This window comes from Boleophthalmus pectinirostris, unplaced genomic scaffold (genome assembly GCF_026225935.1).
Source record: "Boleophthalmus pectinirostris isolate CB_2022bp ecotype Guang Dong unplaced genomic scaffold, ASM2622593v1 HiC_scaffold_21, whole genome shotgun sequence".
In the NCBI taxonomy this organism is placed as follows: Eukaryota; Metazoa; Chordata; class Actinopteri; order Gobiiformes; family Gobiidae; genus Boleophthalmus; species Boleophthalmus pectinirostris.
The window spans coordinates 13775594-13793888 of record NW_026571175.1 but is presented as its reverse complement, the minus strand read 5'-3'; the positions used below and the strand labels follow the sequence as shown (position 1 = coordinate 13793888).

At 37.3% G+C, this 18295-nt stretch overlaps 1 protein-coding gene across 1 annotated transcript in view; it reads left to right on the top strand.

Annotated features, from left to right (window-relative positions):
- The window catches only part of khdrbs3 (KH domain containing, RNA binding, signal transduction associated 3), a 133218-nt gene that overhangs the window by 42152 nt on the left and 72771 nt on the right, over positions 1–18295 (top strand). Inside the window, exon 2 of the mRNA XM_055157495.1 lies at positions 11951–12075. Within this exon, the coding sequence (XP_055013470.1) occupies positions 11951–12075 (125 nt within the window). The remainder of the gene's footprint in view (positions 1–11950; positions 12076–18295) is intronic.

Genomic DNA, 18295 nt, shown 5'->3' with positions numbered 1-18295 from the left:
GTTCCACTCTGTGATGTCATGCGGTGTTTTAAAATTCCATACTTCTTCACTAAAATCATTTGGATGATTTCAGGCCTGGAATCTCTACTGAGGTATTTGTTCATTTGAAAACTACCAGTATACGACATAACAGAGCATTTTGAGCTTTGGAGATTTAGACACTGATAATGCAGGATTACATGTGTGAAAGAAATAAACCACAACTCCAAGTATGTTTTTGATGAGGTAACAACATTATAACACGGCTTAAACCTCACAAGAGTACATTTTGTGTCATATAGGACCTTTAAAGTTTGCTCATATATGTGATCAAATATAATTTCCATAGGATTCTTGCAGCAACCTAGAAACAATCTCTGACTCCATTTCACCTAATTTGCCTTGTGCAGCTGCTCATAATTTCACGGATTAAGCAAAATTTGTCAAACTGAATCCTCTGAAACCTTCCACAATCTCTGTTTAAATACGTGCCAAGATAAACTGTCTGTTAGAAATCCTAATGATAAGAAAACAAGGCTGAGACATGTTGCCTAGCAAGGTAAGAAGCCTTGAGCACTTCTGGCATCTTTGGGTAAAAAAAAGAAAAAATTTTAATAGTCTTAAAAATCAGGGAGCGTGCACCCCGTTACCCAAGGGGATCTTCAGAGATCTTTAATGTTCTTACATAGGCATTTCAACATTACTCTTAATATCACAGCCCAGCAGAGGCCATAATTCTGCTCTGAAGAGTGTAGCTTAATGCTATAGAAGAGTAGGCCCCTGCACATTAGCTATTACAAGAGTAGTTAGAGCCATTTATTTGTGTAAAGTTATACCATCATCATGTTATACCATCCACGTTTGTTCTTTGGAATGAGCTTCTTTCTAGAAAGATCTAAAAGTTCATGCAACTGGCCCAGTGACACTCAATCATCCAGGTGCTTTTTTGTTTGGAGACGACAGCGGCAGATACAGGATACTTTATTCACCACAACAACCAACCAACAGCCCAAATCTGAAGTGAGTTTATTCAAGGTAAAAAATGACTAAGTTTCATGTTGAGGAAAAACTATACCTAGAGAGTCTGCCCTTGTGTGTAGCCGCACTGCTCTGGAAGGCTCTCGTGTCTCTCAGAGCAGAGGGGTGTAAGTGGCTGGATTTGTTTCCGATGCTTGACGGGGCTGAGTAGTGAAATGAAAGAGGCATCACTGGAGGGGCTCTTCGTGTTAATCCGTGGACATTATCTGTACAGTGTGCGTGGGTCTTGGCTCGTTAGCTCACAGCAGAGCGCCAGACTGGCAGCCACAGAGGCAGAGAGGAAAGAAGAGAGAGGAGGAGGGACTCGCCGGCCGCTGAGAATGTAATCTCCAGATTAGGGGGCGAGACGAATTCCTGCTGCCAGGCTGACCTTGTCAAGGCAATGGAGGAGCCGCTCTGAAATAGAGATTTCAGGACGGACTTGAGTCGTGGCTTTTTCTCTGTGTGTGTTTCTCTGTCAGGGGTCACAGCCTTGACGTCGTGGTTCACACTAAACGTGTGTGGTGGATCACATGAAGAGTGTGTGGGCCAAAGTGTTTCTGGCACTGTCTCATAACCTCTCAGTCTGTCACCCTGCGGTGAAACATTTACACAGAGGCCAAAAGAACTAAAAGCACTGGCTAAAAGCACTGCCCAGGGACCAGCGTTGTCCTAGTTTAATGGGACTGTGAAATGGCAGTATCTCATTCAAATCCAGCCCTGCTGGACAGAAGAGCAGCTCTCGCCATGGTCCACAATGGCACCAAATGTCTGCCATTTACGCATCACTAAGTAACTTGCTATTATATCCCTTTTTTGTAGTAAATTAAAAATGTGTTTACTTGTACAGCGAACCTTAGTGAAATACAAATGAATTAAGCCAACAGTTATGCTCGACTGTTGAATTAATCCAACAGTTGTGCTCGACGCATGTGCAGTTGTCAATCTTTATTATTATACATTAACTTATCATGAACTAGCAAAAGATGACAAACACGTTCAATTTGTGCAATACCAAAAACTGCATTAAGAACCATCATGAGAGAAGTCTTTCAGATGAGACACTACAACTTTCTCCTTTGTTCCTTCAAATAAACTATTTTCTATTTCAGGGGACTATGTTAAACGACTCCTATGTCCTTTGATTTATTCCTAATAAGATTGTTTTAGCCAGAAGAAATTGGAAAATGAAACTAATGACACAACATTCCGCTTCTACTTCTGACCCGTAATTGCAAAACAGCAGAATAATAAGAGTGCATCAGCGGCACGCAGACAATGGCACAAAGCCGCCTGTGAACTGCAGCTCTGTCATTTACTCCAGATATGTGTTTATTGGTTCGTACAGTCGCTGGAGCGGAAGAGAAACTTCTTTCATTTTCAATTCAATCATTTACGGCTTTCTGTGCAGGTGAGGGACTGAAGATGTGTGCAGATTGAAAAGAAAGTAAAATGGTCAATTTAGTTAAATTTATTATGGGAGTCATTTAATATTTATAAAGATCTGCCTCAGACTAAACAGGCAGCTATTTTTCCATATGGAGAAGTTAAAGGTCCCATATTTCTCAAAATGACTCTTGTGAGCTTTAAGCCATGTTATAATCTTGTTACCTCACCAAGAACATAGCTGGAGTTGTGTTTTGTTTCATTCACACATGTTTTAGTAATCTTTATTATTAACCTGTGTACATCTTCAAAGCTCAAAATGCTCTGTTCTACCTTGTGAAGCCATGAAAAGTTTTTTTTTTTTTTTTTTTTTAAATTTAACACATACCTTTTACCTTTTTACTGGATCTAGGCAATTCCAGGGCTGAAATTACCCCAATGATTCTAGGAAAGGTAAGTGTATGGCGTTTAAAAACACAGTGGAGCACTTCCTGGATGTATCCTGCATGTTTGAGCGAAAAACTCGGCCTACATATGCAGGGTTTGTGTTAAATGTGTGTGAATGAAACAAAGCATATCCAGATGTTTTTGATTAGGAAACAACATTATAACATCAGAAAATAGTGCTAGTGCAAGAATGTTTTCGGACAGAATAGCAGAATATTCATATTCCAGTGCCTGCCAATCAGCAACAATAGCCTCTAGGACCATCTTTAATATGACAACCAAATTAATACTTAGGGAAAGTGAGATAAGATGACCACTCCACCACCTGAGCCAGCATCATCCCTAACAAAGGTAAAAATAGCTTTTGAATAGATTTAATCATGTTTTCGATCAGCTGTTGTCAGTTGTGTCTATCCTGTGCCATAACACAAAACTGGGAATCTTTTACCTGCTGTGAAAAGTTAAAAGGTGTTAATGAAAATGAATTTAAGAAGTTAAGTAGATAAACTTAGAACTGAGTTTAAATATGTACATTATGTTTTTATATTGGTTTCTGTAGACCTTATCTTTCCATCTGCAATTATATAGTCATCCAAAACATGTTCTCACCTCAGCATCCCTTTTCCTTTCCTCACACACTCAGCTGTTTGCTTTGCTTTTCTGCCTTTTGACACTTCATCACTTCCAGAGGACATGTTCAGTTCTTCAGTAGAAACTGCGGCTCTGGCTTTACTGAGCTGTGACCTTTCAGTCCACTCATAATATTTAACAATGTGTTTGTCCAAGCACTGGCTTATTAAAGAGCTGCTGACCCAATGTCATTTGTCAAATTGGAATTAAAACAACATTGGCCTCTGTGGCTGGCTCGAGGGAATACTCATTGCTGTTTGATTTCTGGTGCTTTGAAGTCATTTAATCCCACAAGAGGACAATTATGGCTATACAATATCATGTGTTTGGATGTTGAGGCCTAATTTTTTTCACATACAAATTGTAGAATTATTATATTTAATTTGTGAGATGAATTTTTTGACATTTTCAGGAATAGTGTGAATGCAAATACTATGTAGCCCCAATGCCCATCAAATTTACCTTGCATGTGCTGACTATAAGCTAACAGGCAGCACAGGTAAATATTTGTCTTACATATTGTTAACACTTGAGATGTCCCAAGTAGAAAAAGTGTATTAAAACTCTATGAATACTTAAAACACACCTATTATGCTAAACTGACTCTGGAGAGCTTTTAACCATTTTAAAGTTGTTTCCCCTGCTCATTTACTCTTTCCAAGTTGTATTTGGAGTGATTCAAGCACCTTCTATCACCTATTTTCAAGATGCCATATTTCATAGTCACTGACATACACCCTCTGCTCTGTACCACTGTAAAATGCACTTGCCTTATCATCGAGATCAAAGTAGAGATCGTGATCTATCGATCTTTCTTTTTTTTCCCACATCCTACTACTACATATATATATATATATATATATATATATATATATATATATATGGGATATATATAAAATTTATGACCCCCAGTGATCCTTATGTTGTATTTTGAAAATTTTAAACATGTGTAACATATGTATGTAAACATATGTAAACATCATCACAAGCGAACAGCGGGTTCTTTTTCATTTGTTACAAGATGACTACACCACACAACTTTGAGTGGGTAAATCAGGAAAAAAAAAACACTTATGACATGGTTCAAGGCTCTGAAAAGTCAACTGCACAATATGTCTCCTTTAAATGAACTTGCTAGATATACAATGATGCAAAGTACAGTTAACTTTCAAATTATTAGCACGTAGTTTAATTTGTTTTTCTATTAACTCTGTGTATCTACTGCATTGATTGTACAGACCTTCTCTGGACCCAAGCCTTAATAGCCAAAGAGCTCTTCCCAACTTGAATCACTGAACTCAGCCAAAGTCATGCATAATCTCAACTAATGCACCGGCAGCTTATGAATTTTAAATGGGCAAACCTAAACCACCAAGCTGCTCTTACCACGTCCACTTGTGATAGATGCAGATGGCTGAAGTGGAGCCCTGGTGAGGGCTGTGACCACTCACTATCCATATGTTGCTCTGGTGATACATTCTGAATACATTACTGGATTTGTTTGTCAGAATTAGGGTGGAACGATTTGGTAAAAATATTGAATTGCAATTTTTCTGACAAACTTTACAATCACAATTAGACTTGTGATTTATGTTTAACAGTTCAGAGTTCACATTTTAAACACAATCACATTTGCACATCACAGAATCACATTTGCCGAATTAAACAGGATACGTTGTTGTCTGTTGGAGGAAATCATGTTACTTCAAAAAGGTCTAGGCTTTGAGATTTGCTGATAACATCCATTCAGATTGCAATTCTGATTCAATTCTGATTAAGCTTGCTGCGCTAAATTCAATTGAGATTCTGTCACCACTTTAAACCAGGAGAGACAAAGGAGTGAGAAGCCCAAATCTACAGAGGAGGAGATGGGAAAGGCTGAGGAGGCTGTTGTTTTCGCTGCAACGCTGAAGGAGAAGAGAATGGGGGATTGACTGACGATACACAAGCAAGTAGGGCTGTAGTCGACTGAAGAAATTCTTGGTCGACTGAAGACATGCTGTGTGCGTTGATTAATGCCTCTGCAAAACTCTCCAAATTATTAGGAACTCGCATAAAAACTACCATAAATATAGAGACGTACTAGTAAACTGCATCTACATAAGTGGAAAAGCACATTAAACTGTAGAGTCAGTCCCAAAACTCATTCCATGTTTTTTTTTTTTTTTTTTCTGCAATGGTAAATGCACATCCTCAGAATCCTATTAAAATACTTTGTCAGCTAATACAGATAAGAGGAGACACTACAGGTCAGTTTGGTCTTTGAGCTTATAAGTCTTCATATGGAAACAACAAAATTGTCCACGTTGCACTGAAAGATGTTTTAATATTTCATTTAATTAACTTCTAGTCAGTTATATGGGTCATTGTAAATTCATTGTTCATTGTTTCTCAAAATGCATTCTCCCATAGGGGCATAAAGACCACTCCTTAAAGTAGCACCTACATACACCATGTTCCAATTTTGTACTTAACAAGACAAAACATTCAGAAGAGTTTCTGTGCTATCTAATTCTAAGTCTGATTTATTAAAGTTTTAACAAAAAAATTAAGTGAAATTCATATTTTTAAACAAATTTTCTGTTAGCTGTAGTTTACTCAAATACTAAATAAGATATGCAGAATCTCCTCTGTATATTTTTTAGTATCTAATATGTCAACAAAAATAAATTTAAACCTGTCGCTTGTTTCTGTTTCTGTTTTGAAAAATGTTTTTTTAACACATCAAATGCTTTTATTTTATATGAAAACATGACATGATAAAAAAAAAAAAAAACTTGTAATATATGCTTTTTTCTTTAATTTCTCTAAATAAACTATAGAAGAAGTTTCCAGTTGATATCTTTAAATTTAAGATTTTTTTGCATTCACCTACAGCGTCTCCCCTTAATTCTTGCAGTAGTCTTCAGCACACACACCACCTGAAAATTTACAAACTAAACCAGGACTAAATTGTGCTCATGCTGTGCTTGTTCATACCATAGACTGTATAAAAAGTATGTATATTTACAGTCTATCATTTCCGTCTACTACTGAGATCTCAGATATGACGTCATGTCTACTCTTCAACCATTTTATTATGTTTCGTGTGTCTGACTTGGAGAAAAACATGGACGCTAACCAGAAAGCTGTTGTTGCTTTAGCCTTGCAGAGTACAAGTAACTCCAAAATAAGTATGTGCTTCTGCTACAGAACCTTGACGAAGAATTACGTACAATTCAGTACATTAGTGAAGTGAAAGCGTGGGTAGTCACGTGATCATTTTGGCACGTTAGCTAACAGGAAATGGGCTAAAACATAAGCGACACCGACTACAAAACCCATAGGAAGTGATATGGACGCAGTAAAGTATCGCAGTAATATGAGTGACTGAAATGTCATTTTAAACCACCAAAGCGTCCAAACACAATAAAAACAGTTCATACTACAAGTGACACTAAGCGCAGCCATCCTGGATTCTATCTCAGCAACCCTGCTCGGTCTCCTCTGAGCGCTTCTGAGTTCTCAGTTGCGTTGTCCGAGGAAAAGGGCCATGTCAGTGTGTGTGACTTGGCAACGTCCTCGGCCCTCCGAGTCGGGTGGATAATCAAATGCACCATCAAACCAGAATCAAACTAGGATGAGTGAAATGCATCTTTTTATGTTTAGTTACTGTGCAGCCCTGGAATTCACTCTACTACATTGCTTTCTACATGAAAGAAATGCATATGTACTCTTAGCATTCACGTGGCTCATCTGTAAAAATAATTTATTCAAACAAGCATTGGTTTTCACACTGTCAATGCAAAAATGCTGCATATATATTGTGCAGTGTTAATGTGCAACAGATCCAGCCTTCCCGTTGCTATTCCTCACCTATTTGCAGTTAAAAAGAGCTGAATTCACACAAAAAAGCAATATTCACCTTGCCCGTCTCAGTGATGCCAGTTCAAATCCTCTCTTTGAACACTCGATAATGACTTGAGGTAGGTAGTTTTCCATTCACTGCTGTGTTTTTTCTCATCTTTAAAACAGGCACGGTTAGTTCATTTGCACTATCCTTTTTTGTAAGAGAAAACTCATTTGAAGCAGCAGGTTGTTGGCATGGTGCACCTCGTGATTGATTGCCTTGCAAGTTTATTCACCTCGCTTTATAAATTCTCCCTTATTTTGAGTTTAAGTAAGAAAAGTGCTGAAACTTTGAAAATACTTGAAGTTTCTAAAAAAAAAAACTAAAAAAAAAACATCTATTCATTGAGCTGAATCATTTTAATAGAACATCAAATAAAGTTGGGGCGATAATCAACAGGAGTAATATTGATCTAAAGTCTTTAAAGGCCCTGTAGTCGATTTGAGCAAAATTATCTTTCCTTGAGGCCAAAATATATCAGCTGTGTACTGTGTACATCTAATTATTATCTGTTAATCAGGAATGGGGTAGTTAGCATGCTAGTTGTTGTTAGCTATACTGTGATGGCTCCACTCTGGTCTCTGAAAGTTGTGAAAAGCTCTTATAAACTCAAATTCAGAATGAACTTAAAAATGAATAAGCTCTGTTTTTCATATTTTTAGGACTGTAAAGATCTGGTACGGTGCCTTTTAACTTCTGAAATGTGCTCAATAAAATGACAGCGGTATTAGTACAATGAGTTATTGCATGTTTAATATTTCTCTAATTTCACTAAATTTTAAGGATGCCAAAACACTGGATTAGATAGATTTTCTGCCTCACGTTTCCCAACATCATGCTGTTTATAACCTTGCCCCAGTGAAGTTTTATCTGGCATTTTAGCAAAGCATCTTTTTATTTCAAAGCATCTTTTTATTTCAAAGTTTGAAAATAATGCGCCTTAAGCTTTAAAAATTAGGCATTACACATCACAGAATTTCAAACCACATTTGAGCAACACATTTGATGCTGCAGGCTGGGAGTGAGCCGCCTGGTGGAAAGGGGATGCTCCATCTTGGCATGTTGCTAGGTGATGCATTAATATTAATAGAGTCTTTTCCTCTGAACGTGTGCTTTCTGCGCCCCCCCGGGATAAACCAAAGCTGGGAGATATCTCCATCTCTACGATAACTCCTTTTATCCCAGCTAAAACTCATATCAAAGCTTTTAATTACATTCAGCAAATGTATCACTGTACCACTCTGATGAGCAACTACAATGAATATGACTTCACTGATATGGATAACGCTTTGTGACACAGTCTAACTGAAATAATATATATGTCCTGTTAGAACACATGATTCAAACTCCCTGTTCAGATTTTACTTTAACAAAGCTCTTCTCTTTTCATAATACTATTCACATACAGTTCAGAACCTTTACTAGGCCTGCCATGATAGTTACAGTATTGACTAATCGTTCAACAGACATAGGTAACTGGAACAATATGTTTTATAGTGGGGAGATGTTAGCCATTTTGATGTAATACGATAAGATTTGATGATTAAATAATAGAGATGTAACAATAACCAAAATATCGTGATATCGTATCGTCAAAGGCCTCACAGTAATATTGTGGACCCTCACAATATTTTGAATTATAAGTCTCTTTGCTTTAATGAATAGTTATGGTGCAGCAGAGGGAACTACATAGACCATGATCCTTTGCTCCATTTCAGTGTAGACTACATGAAGAAATAACCGCTCTAAGCACTTTTGAGTCTCAGTCTTTAGATTAAGTCTTGTCAAGGCATTCTAAGAGGAAAAAGTAGGATATTAGTTTTGTTAGCTCCACAAAATACCACCTCCCCACCATATTGTGAACTTTCCCACAATATCGCAATAAATATTGTATTGCAAGGTTCATATTGTGACGATATTGTATCGTGAGACTTGGATATGGTTACACCCCTACTAAATAACTTAATAATAACTAAATAACTAGTTATTGATTCATTCTGCTGTTTGCAGCTCATGCCTTCATGTGAATCTAATTATATTATTGTCAGAGAATCAGGAAGTTGTTTTTTATTGTGACACCAAAAGTCTGCTCTGGTCTCTGAGAGTTGTGAAAAGCACTTATAAACTCACTGTGATGAATAATTAGGATGCTTGGATGCGTGAAGAAAATGCGGAATAATAATACTGGACCAGTGCAAAAAGTTTGAAATGAACTAGTTCTGTTTTCCACATTTTTAAGTTAGTAAAATTAAGTACAGTGCCTTGAACATGAAACAATTTTTATATTCATTTATATCCTTGGAGATTCTATTTTAATTTGATTATTTATAATACATTAAGGTCCTATGTTACATAAAATTTTCCAAACTGTTATGTTACAAAAACATACCTGAATTGTGTTTTGTTTCAATCACACATGTTTGAGTAATGCTTTATTATTAGTCTGTTTACTTCTCCAAACCTTAACAATGGCTACCTTTTACCTTTTATAAGAAAAAAATAAAAAAGAACACGGTGAAGCACTTCCTGTGGAATAGAGTGTTTTCAGTTTATATTTGCAGGGTTTGTGTGTTAAACATATGCGAATGAGACAAAACACAACTCCAGGTCTGTTTTTGATGAATGTTAGGGGGCTTAGCTCTTTTGTATAGTCACTTCTATAGTTCATTATTGTACCAAGGTCATTTGAAGGTAAGAGCTCTGATCACAGCTGTGAGAATCATAGATATATGTCAAGACAAATGCATGATATTCCAATCTATCTAATAGCAAACTAACTAAGTAGGACAAGAACTACTGATAGGGATGATGTCATGACTTGTTAGCCAGATAACACCCCGTATGGAGTCTGATTGGACTATGCAAAGTGCGAAGAGGCCTGGCTGACCTGTCCACCAACGAAGAGCCGCTAAGTCTAAACCACGGTAGCCTCCCACTATAAGTTTACGTATAAAAGTCATTGTATAGGCGTAAAACATTGAATCTCTGCATGAGAATGTCAGCACAGACTCCTTGTACAAGTATGACTTTCTAATATCGGAATAAGTAAATTATCTGGACTTTATTTCTGTTTCAAGTGTAATTTCTATCTAAGCAGAAACTAACGAACACGTGAGGAAAAGGTTGTTTTCCTCAACATAAAATAACAACAAAATAGCGTATAAGCCCTTTAAACAAAGCTCATCAAAAGTACAATATTATTTTTGTGTTTCTGTCTTTCTGTTTACATGCATGTGTTTATTCACCAAAATGATTGTGCTCCCAACAGAACGTGTGTAATAGAGTTGGCCCGCTGCCTCACCTTTCCCCTGTCGAGCTTTTAGCCTCAAGTCTTTGTGGGGGCTGTGCGGCACCTCTCGCTGCCCTCCCTGCTGCCCTCTCTGCAAAACCATTTTCCTGGCACCAAAACACAGATGTTATCCATCTGATTAAACGTTCAAGGTTACATCTCCAAATACATCAAAGTCTGCCTCTCCCAAAAGAAGCCGGCAGTGTGGCAGCAGTGTTTTGGGTCGCCGTGGGGTTCTCTGTCCCCACTGTGGTTTTTCATTCGCTCATGAAAGAAATAGGAAAAAGTCGCGCCTTTGCCAAAACAACTATGGTGCATTCGGATCTCTGGTTGACACACGTTCACTTGTTTACATGGTGGATTTGAGTTGATGAGAATAATAAGCTTGAAGAAACACCGGTCCACATTCTTGTGAATATGGAATTTAATTTATTTTGCCAACAGTTAACAACGAAACAAGTCACTGAATTCATGCCCCAGAGCTCATAGGGAGGATAACACTGAAGGAGAGAACGAGAACTGATGGAATGGTATGGATTTACAGGCTATAGATTTGCCTTATTTTGGGCTTTTAGAAGTATTGAAAATCAGATACAAATTGATCATTTAAAAAAACAACAAAAAACTCAAAACTAGATCATTTAAGCATGTATCAATACTGAAAAAGAAAAAAAGAAAAACACATAACTGCATAATGTTTGATCTTGAGTTTTATCAGAACATGCTTTAAACAAATATTCTGATTTACCATAAAAATTACGTTATTGCCTAAAAAGAACTTAAAACTAAATCTATATCAAGAACTGAGTATGTTAAATGTTGATTGAAAGAAGTGATATGAACAGTTCATTAGCTGGGTTCCTGAATCAAAACTTTAGCCACCACATTATCCTTCCCAAAGTAAGGAAGCTGTGTTTTTTTATTGTTGCTGAGTCTAAAAATGTTTTCGAATGTTTTGACATTTCCATGTTTTATTACATTTTGCAGAGAGTTTCTTTTGTCAGGTTTGGAACTTTCTCCAAATAATTGGTGTTATTTGAATATTTGGCAGTGTTAGAAGCTTTCGTTAAAAATAATCTTGCCAGTTTTTCTGTTGCCAAAAATATTATTGAATTATATTAAGCCAATTTCATATCATTTTTATTCTACCATATTCTATTATTGAAAGAATATAATACACGGAATCCTAATGAAATGTAAGACTTAATCATGGTCCATATCCTCTCATGAAAAATTGCAAAGAAGCAACATGTGTCTTATGCTACTTTCATTGCCATATAAAAACAGTAACATTTTGTCTTTTGTCTTTTCAGAAATCGAAAAAATCCAGAAAGATGAGGGGAAAGAGGAGGAGAAGGAGAGGTTCATCGATGTTGTCATCAACAAGAACATGAAACTGGGGCAGAAAGTTTTAATACCCGTCAAGCAGTTTCCTAAAGTAAGTGTAACCCCTCCGACACCACCAGGGACTCACAACTCCACAATCTGTGTTATTTATAGATAATGAAACTAACTACAGTGACTGCAACTTCAATTTCTCCCAACAGCCACTTGACAGATTTTGTTGATGCTTTGTAAGTTATTAGATGCAGCGTGTAGCGGAGTGCTGTCTGACAGAACTGGGCTAGAACTATATTAGGGGGCTAACATTTCTCTTTTTAACAATAGTTGCAGTGTTAGTATATAAACCGAAGCATATAGGGAGAATATGTTTCACTGACCTTGGACAATGACGCTTTAATGCAGTCCTATAGTAATTTGGCAATGAATATTTATGAAAAGCTACACAAGATTTGCGATACAGTGTTTTTTATAAATCTTAAATAGATGGTGGTATAACTGAAGGATTTTCACAAGTCTTCCAAAGTTTGAAACGACATATTCATCTAGAACTGGACAAACACCCTGTATCTGATTTTTTTCATGTATTTCAGCATAATTTGTTTTGTAATATATAAACAGCTCTTGAGGTCAAAATATGTCCACCGTGTTCTGTCTGCAAATGATCAGAAAGTGTGCGTTAGCATGATCATTTTTAGTTTTACCATATGTTATGATTACCAGAAGATATCTCTGCTCTGGCCTCCAAAAGTTTTGAAAAACACCTATAAACTTAGTGCACTGAAAAATTGGTATGCCTGGAATGCATAAGGTAAGTGAGCAATAAATTTGGAACACTGCAAACTGAACTAGTTTGAACCAGTGTTTTTCACGTTTCAGGTTTGAATAAAATCATGATCCAGTTGTTTAAAATTCTCTTTTTAATCGAACATATTAGAAAACAAAATAAAAAGTCATTACCTGCATATAATGTGATGTTAGACTGTGTGATGTTGCCCCTTGTTTGAAGCCTTTCTAGCAGAGTCGTGTCTGAGGACCTGAGAGCAGCCCCGCACTAGAGGCTTCAGTGACAGTGAGTGCGTGGCAGGGACATGACAGGGTATTCCCCGTGGGAGGGCCTCGGGCAGGTTGGTGTAAAAGTGCTGGGGTCACACTACTCACACAGACATCACTCAAGTCTGGGCCAAAGCACAGGAGGACGTGTGGCCATCTCTGCAGTGGTACAGTTCTAGACCACACAAAGACGTGCTATTTTGCGCACTCTGAACAAAACTGGAGAGGGATTCACAGGAAAAGATTGACACCTGCATTTTAACAATAAATGTGTCAAAATCACCATTGTCACGTTTTACATTAGTCGTCACTTCAAACTGGGAATTATCATGTAATTGACATGACATTGCACATGTTTACTTGCAAAAAAACTGCTTTTGTCAAATAAAAAGTAGTAACAGTGACAGAATTGATTAATGTTAGAAAATAGAAACTAAACTCAAGTAACAATAAGTAATAAGTTTGCTGTTTATTTTGACTTGATAAAAATAAAATGTAGCATTTTAACATTCTTTCTTTTTCCATACTGCAGACAAGCAACATTACAATGTACTGCCTAAATATTTATTTTAGTAAAATACAGCTGCATCTGTTTCATTATTGGCTGATATCTTTGACAAGGGACATGAGATGGCATTTCCTTCGTACACTGTACATTAAAAAGTGGGTTATGCTTTAAATTAAGGGTCCTTAGTAAAGGCATTAAAAAGCACTAGCCACTGTTTTTAAGCATGTACAGTATACAATTTTGATTGGAAAAAACCTGATGCATGCATGCACATTTTGACACAGTGATATGTAAATTAAGCATCTAATCTAAAAAAAGGCTCTCTAGTGCCTCTTTATTTTGAAAATGTTTTAGAAGAATGTCTGTTTGCCATGGACAAATTACAAGATCTTATTTGTGATGGGGAATAATCTCTCTAGATTTGACTTTTAAGAAAATCTAATAAATTGTTGAAAAATAAATTGTGGTATTAATAAGGTGGGCTGAGCATGGGCTGTGTGGTGGGAGCTTGTAGACGTACTGCAGCGAACTTCCTGGTTATGTCGCCTTCTGAGTGGAGAGTATAATCAAAAGTCTTTACTCAAAATTAGAGCTCACTGAGTTTTAATTAGATGCTCCGGATGTGATTTTGATTCATCCCTTGTCTACATTTCTTATACGCTGTTACAAAAATACACTGACTGTGTGACTTATTAACAGGCTAGTTTGTTATGGCCTTACTTGGCTTAAAATAAAAAGTTACGTTTTTGTTGTGTAATTATTCATGGTTACAAAAGTACTCCATACTTGAGATGGAGGGAACTTGAACACAACTTTATAAACTTAATAGTAATAAAGCCTTTGTAAATGTATTTATTAACCTGCCTTCTGTTATAATCAAATTAAGCATTTTTATTGAATACAACTCATGAATCACTTGATTTGTTGATAATATTATAATAACATGTTGTGTTGTTAATGAATTATTGACATCATAAAACATCTACAAATGATTCTTAAGGCTTTATAAGTGCTTATTATAGCCTTAGAAATTCTTTACTAAGGAACCATATTTTAAAGTGTTGCCAAAAAGTGAATAGCGTTGGTACTAGAAAACAAACAAAACTTTATCTTGAGTTTAGTTGTAACAGTAAGTAATATTCTACACATAGTTACAGACATGAAATCCAATCTAAGTTATTAGCAACCACAAAGCTATTTTCTCCTGCTGGTGTCACTTACATAGCCTTGAAATTCAATCTAGTTGCTAATTGGTGAAGCCAGTGTAGTCTACTAGTTATTGACATTCCCTGAGCTGAATCAGGTGCAAAGAATGCAGTGGCTCTTTCTGTATGCAGTGTCACTTGAGGGGTGATCTAAGTTGTGCAGGTTCCTGGCTAAACAGATTTACTTTGACAGCTTTGATAAGTAGAGCCACTAATACGCTGTTTAGAGCTCCAACAAGCCACCGGAGGAAGACAAATTCAATTTGTTCCATCTGACAGGTAGCAATGGCAAGAGTGATCGGTCGGACTTGAATTGGTTTTTCTCCTGAGCCTCGAGCATCACCTTTTGGCTTCTGGCATTGAAGTGGCACGGCCATTTTCCCAATAGCCATTTAGAAGCACACTGAGTGAGCTTGAATCCATCCTCGGCAAACACTGCGTTTTATCAAAATGAGGCGAGCAAGGACACGCAGCAGCAGGTTCCAGGCTGCTGATTCTCTGTGATAAAGCGCTCCTACCCAGTACTGATGAATGCCTGGACCTGCTCCGCTATTGGCACGAGTAATGGTATAAATGTGTTCTGCAATAGCACTGTAGAGAAATCAAAGTCTTCTTTTCATCTTTTATGTTTGCCCAACGCCCAACCAATTATTTAGAAATCACATGACCGCATTGGAGCCACAGACATTACCCTGACAGAGTAATGCCTCCTCCTGCCATATAGTTTGGTTGGCAATCTTTCAAACTGCCTTTTCCATCATTATGATTTGACTCTTGGCAAAAGGGAATACAGCTAAACATATTTTTGTAGATCCTGCTCCTTGCTACAATAACTCTGGATAAATGGAGGACACAAAGCTACTGGCTTGTTCTTAATCCAAAAATGAAATTGAGCTGTTGAAGACCTTGACCAAAACAATAAAGAAGGATTGGAACTAATGATGCAGCTAATGATAGACGAGTGTCTATATGTGCTTCAGCTCCACCACTGATCCACATTGTACTTCGATTCTCTTACTAAAGTTGGCTTAGGGTTCAGCCTTCAGTTAGGTGTACTTATCAAAAAGAAAACTGTAAAAGACCTAGCTATTGGTGCAAGGTAGCTACCAACATACATACTTATCATCAAAGAAATGTCATCGTGTACATGAAATGGTTTTGTTGTGCTTTAAGCCCTCGAGAAAACCTTTTTATGTGCAGCTCATCAGTCCATGCATGTGTGTGTGTGTGTGTCTTGTGTTCTGGCAGGGAGCTGAGCGGCCCATTAGCCATGTGTAAGGAGTCCCCCTGGTTTGTCTCCAGTGCTGTGGCAGTGCTGTGAGCCTGGAGCATCCATTCATCGTGCCCTGCTGTCCTCAGCACAATCGCTCTGTGAGCACACCTTTCGCCAGCCCAGCAGTAATACATTCAGTGTATGATGAAAAGATCTGAGGTGCCCCCACCCTACCCCTGTGCTCCGGCTGACTCAAACTACCATCTCTCCTCCCCATGCTGCCTCTTTAGCTCAACTGTGATCAGTCATACACTTAAAGTAGATGCTGTCTTTACACTTGTCTTTTTCTGCTGATATAAACAAATTTGAGCAACAGTTCTATTGTTTGCACTTTGAAATTTGTGTTCTATTTCTGGAGTCATAAACTGTACTTGAACTGTTTGTGAACCAGGCATGAAAGATATGACAGTAAACACTATATTGTGTTCTAACACTGTTGTCCAGTCTCTCCTCTAATTGCCAACCTCCGTCATCCTCGGAGTGAGTGACAGTTGGATTTAACTGTTCACAGATGATCAGATCACTAAATGTACATGAGTCATGATCATCATCAAAACTTTGATTTGGCTTTAATAAAATGATTATATATATATATTCTGGCACATTGCCCATCCCTCATGGGAACTTTATAAAGAAACAGTGCAATTCCCTGAAGATTAAAATGCAAAACTTTAATTCAAACAGTGCTCCCCTGCTGTATCTTCACTATTAGACTCAGTTAATCCGAACTTTCTACTGCCTATGCACCCTATGACTTCAACATAGGCTTATATTGCTGCCCAATCCTCTCACTCGGCCTAGTGACAGGATGGCGCGGTACAGGCAGGTTTCGTGAGTCACCTAATCCTCGGTGATAACTACAGCATTAGCCAAAGCCCAAAGCATCAATCGCAGCAGGAGTCAGATGGGATCCTGATATGTGATAAACAGCAGGGATTACAATATGACGACGGTGCCAGCCATATATTCAAAGGGATCATGCATATACGGTGTTTTTAAATATCCAGATTAAGCTTCATGTATGACATTAACGAGCATTAGTCTGACAAATTGACCACAAATCTGCCTGAGCTTTATTTAAACAGCGGGAATGCTCTAAAACAAGCTGGTGCTTTATTTTCCATAGTATTCTCAGTCTATGTGGTTCAACAGAGGAGCTATCAGCTAATGGGTTCAAAATGGCACTGTGCTTGGCCCCAATTAGCCTAGCACTCTCCAACAACAACATGATGTCAGATATACCAAACTCACCACCAGTCTGCCCATTTTGACTTATGATAAGTTGTATCAAATTAACTTTTAATCATCAGGATTTTGATCTGGGTTACCTGTAAAAATAATAATAATACATTTCATTTGAGGTGCCTTTCAAGACACTGAAGGTAACCATACAACAATTACACAATTAAAAATTGTTAACTGTGACATACCTGTACCAGAGGCTTCTTACAAATGTAGACTTTTAAATGTCTTTACATTTAAGAACAGTCATAGATGCTCTAGAGCACAGTCACCCACAGCAAATTAGTGCGTTCATTCAAGTTCATGTAATGCCTTGCCTAAAGACACAAGCACATGATGTAGTGTGGGCAGTGAAATCAAACTATCACCTTAGCTATAGTGTACAAACATCTCCAAATGAGAACACACAAATAGCCCCAGAATAATACAGGTGTCAAGCTGTGATGTAAGACCTCTATATTTTGTTATTTTTTAGTCTGCATAGATTTTTGTTGGTTTCTCCCTGATAAAATACAATATTCCAGTATAGTCTGATGTCTCTGATGTCAAACAGACTTTAAAAAAGCTCAACTTAAAAATAAGACAACCTTTTGAAAATCTTTTGACTTCTTGCTGCTCTAAAAAGAAAGGACATAGAGGGTTGCATTTAGAAGTACAAGTTCATGCTGTATATTTGCTAGAAGTGCTAAGTGTTCTGGTATTGTGAGATTTTGGAATTGAATACAAGAGTTAAACAATTAAAAACTGTGAACTGTGACCCCTAAAAATAATAAATAAAAGATATCACTCCATTAAGTGTAAGACTTCTCACCATGCTAACAGCATCTTCCCACAAGTTGTTATAAGCTTGAACAGTGCACTTTGACCTTTGAGGTAGCACCTTCATATTTTAGCTCCTTAATCTTTGAATCTCGTTTATTTCACAGTGTCATATGTTGTCTGTAATGACTGTCTACTGTTTGTTCATGTGGTTGTTTTTAATATTTCATGTTGCACTTTGAGCTTTTCGCACATGTTTTTCCAATGTGTGTGTGTT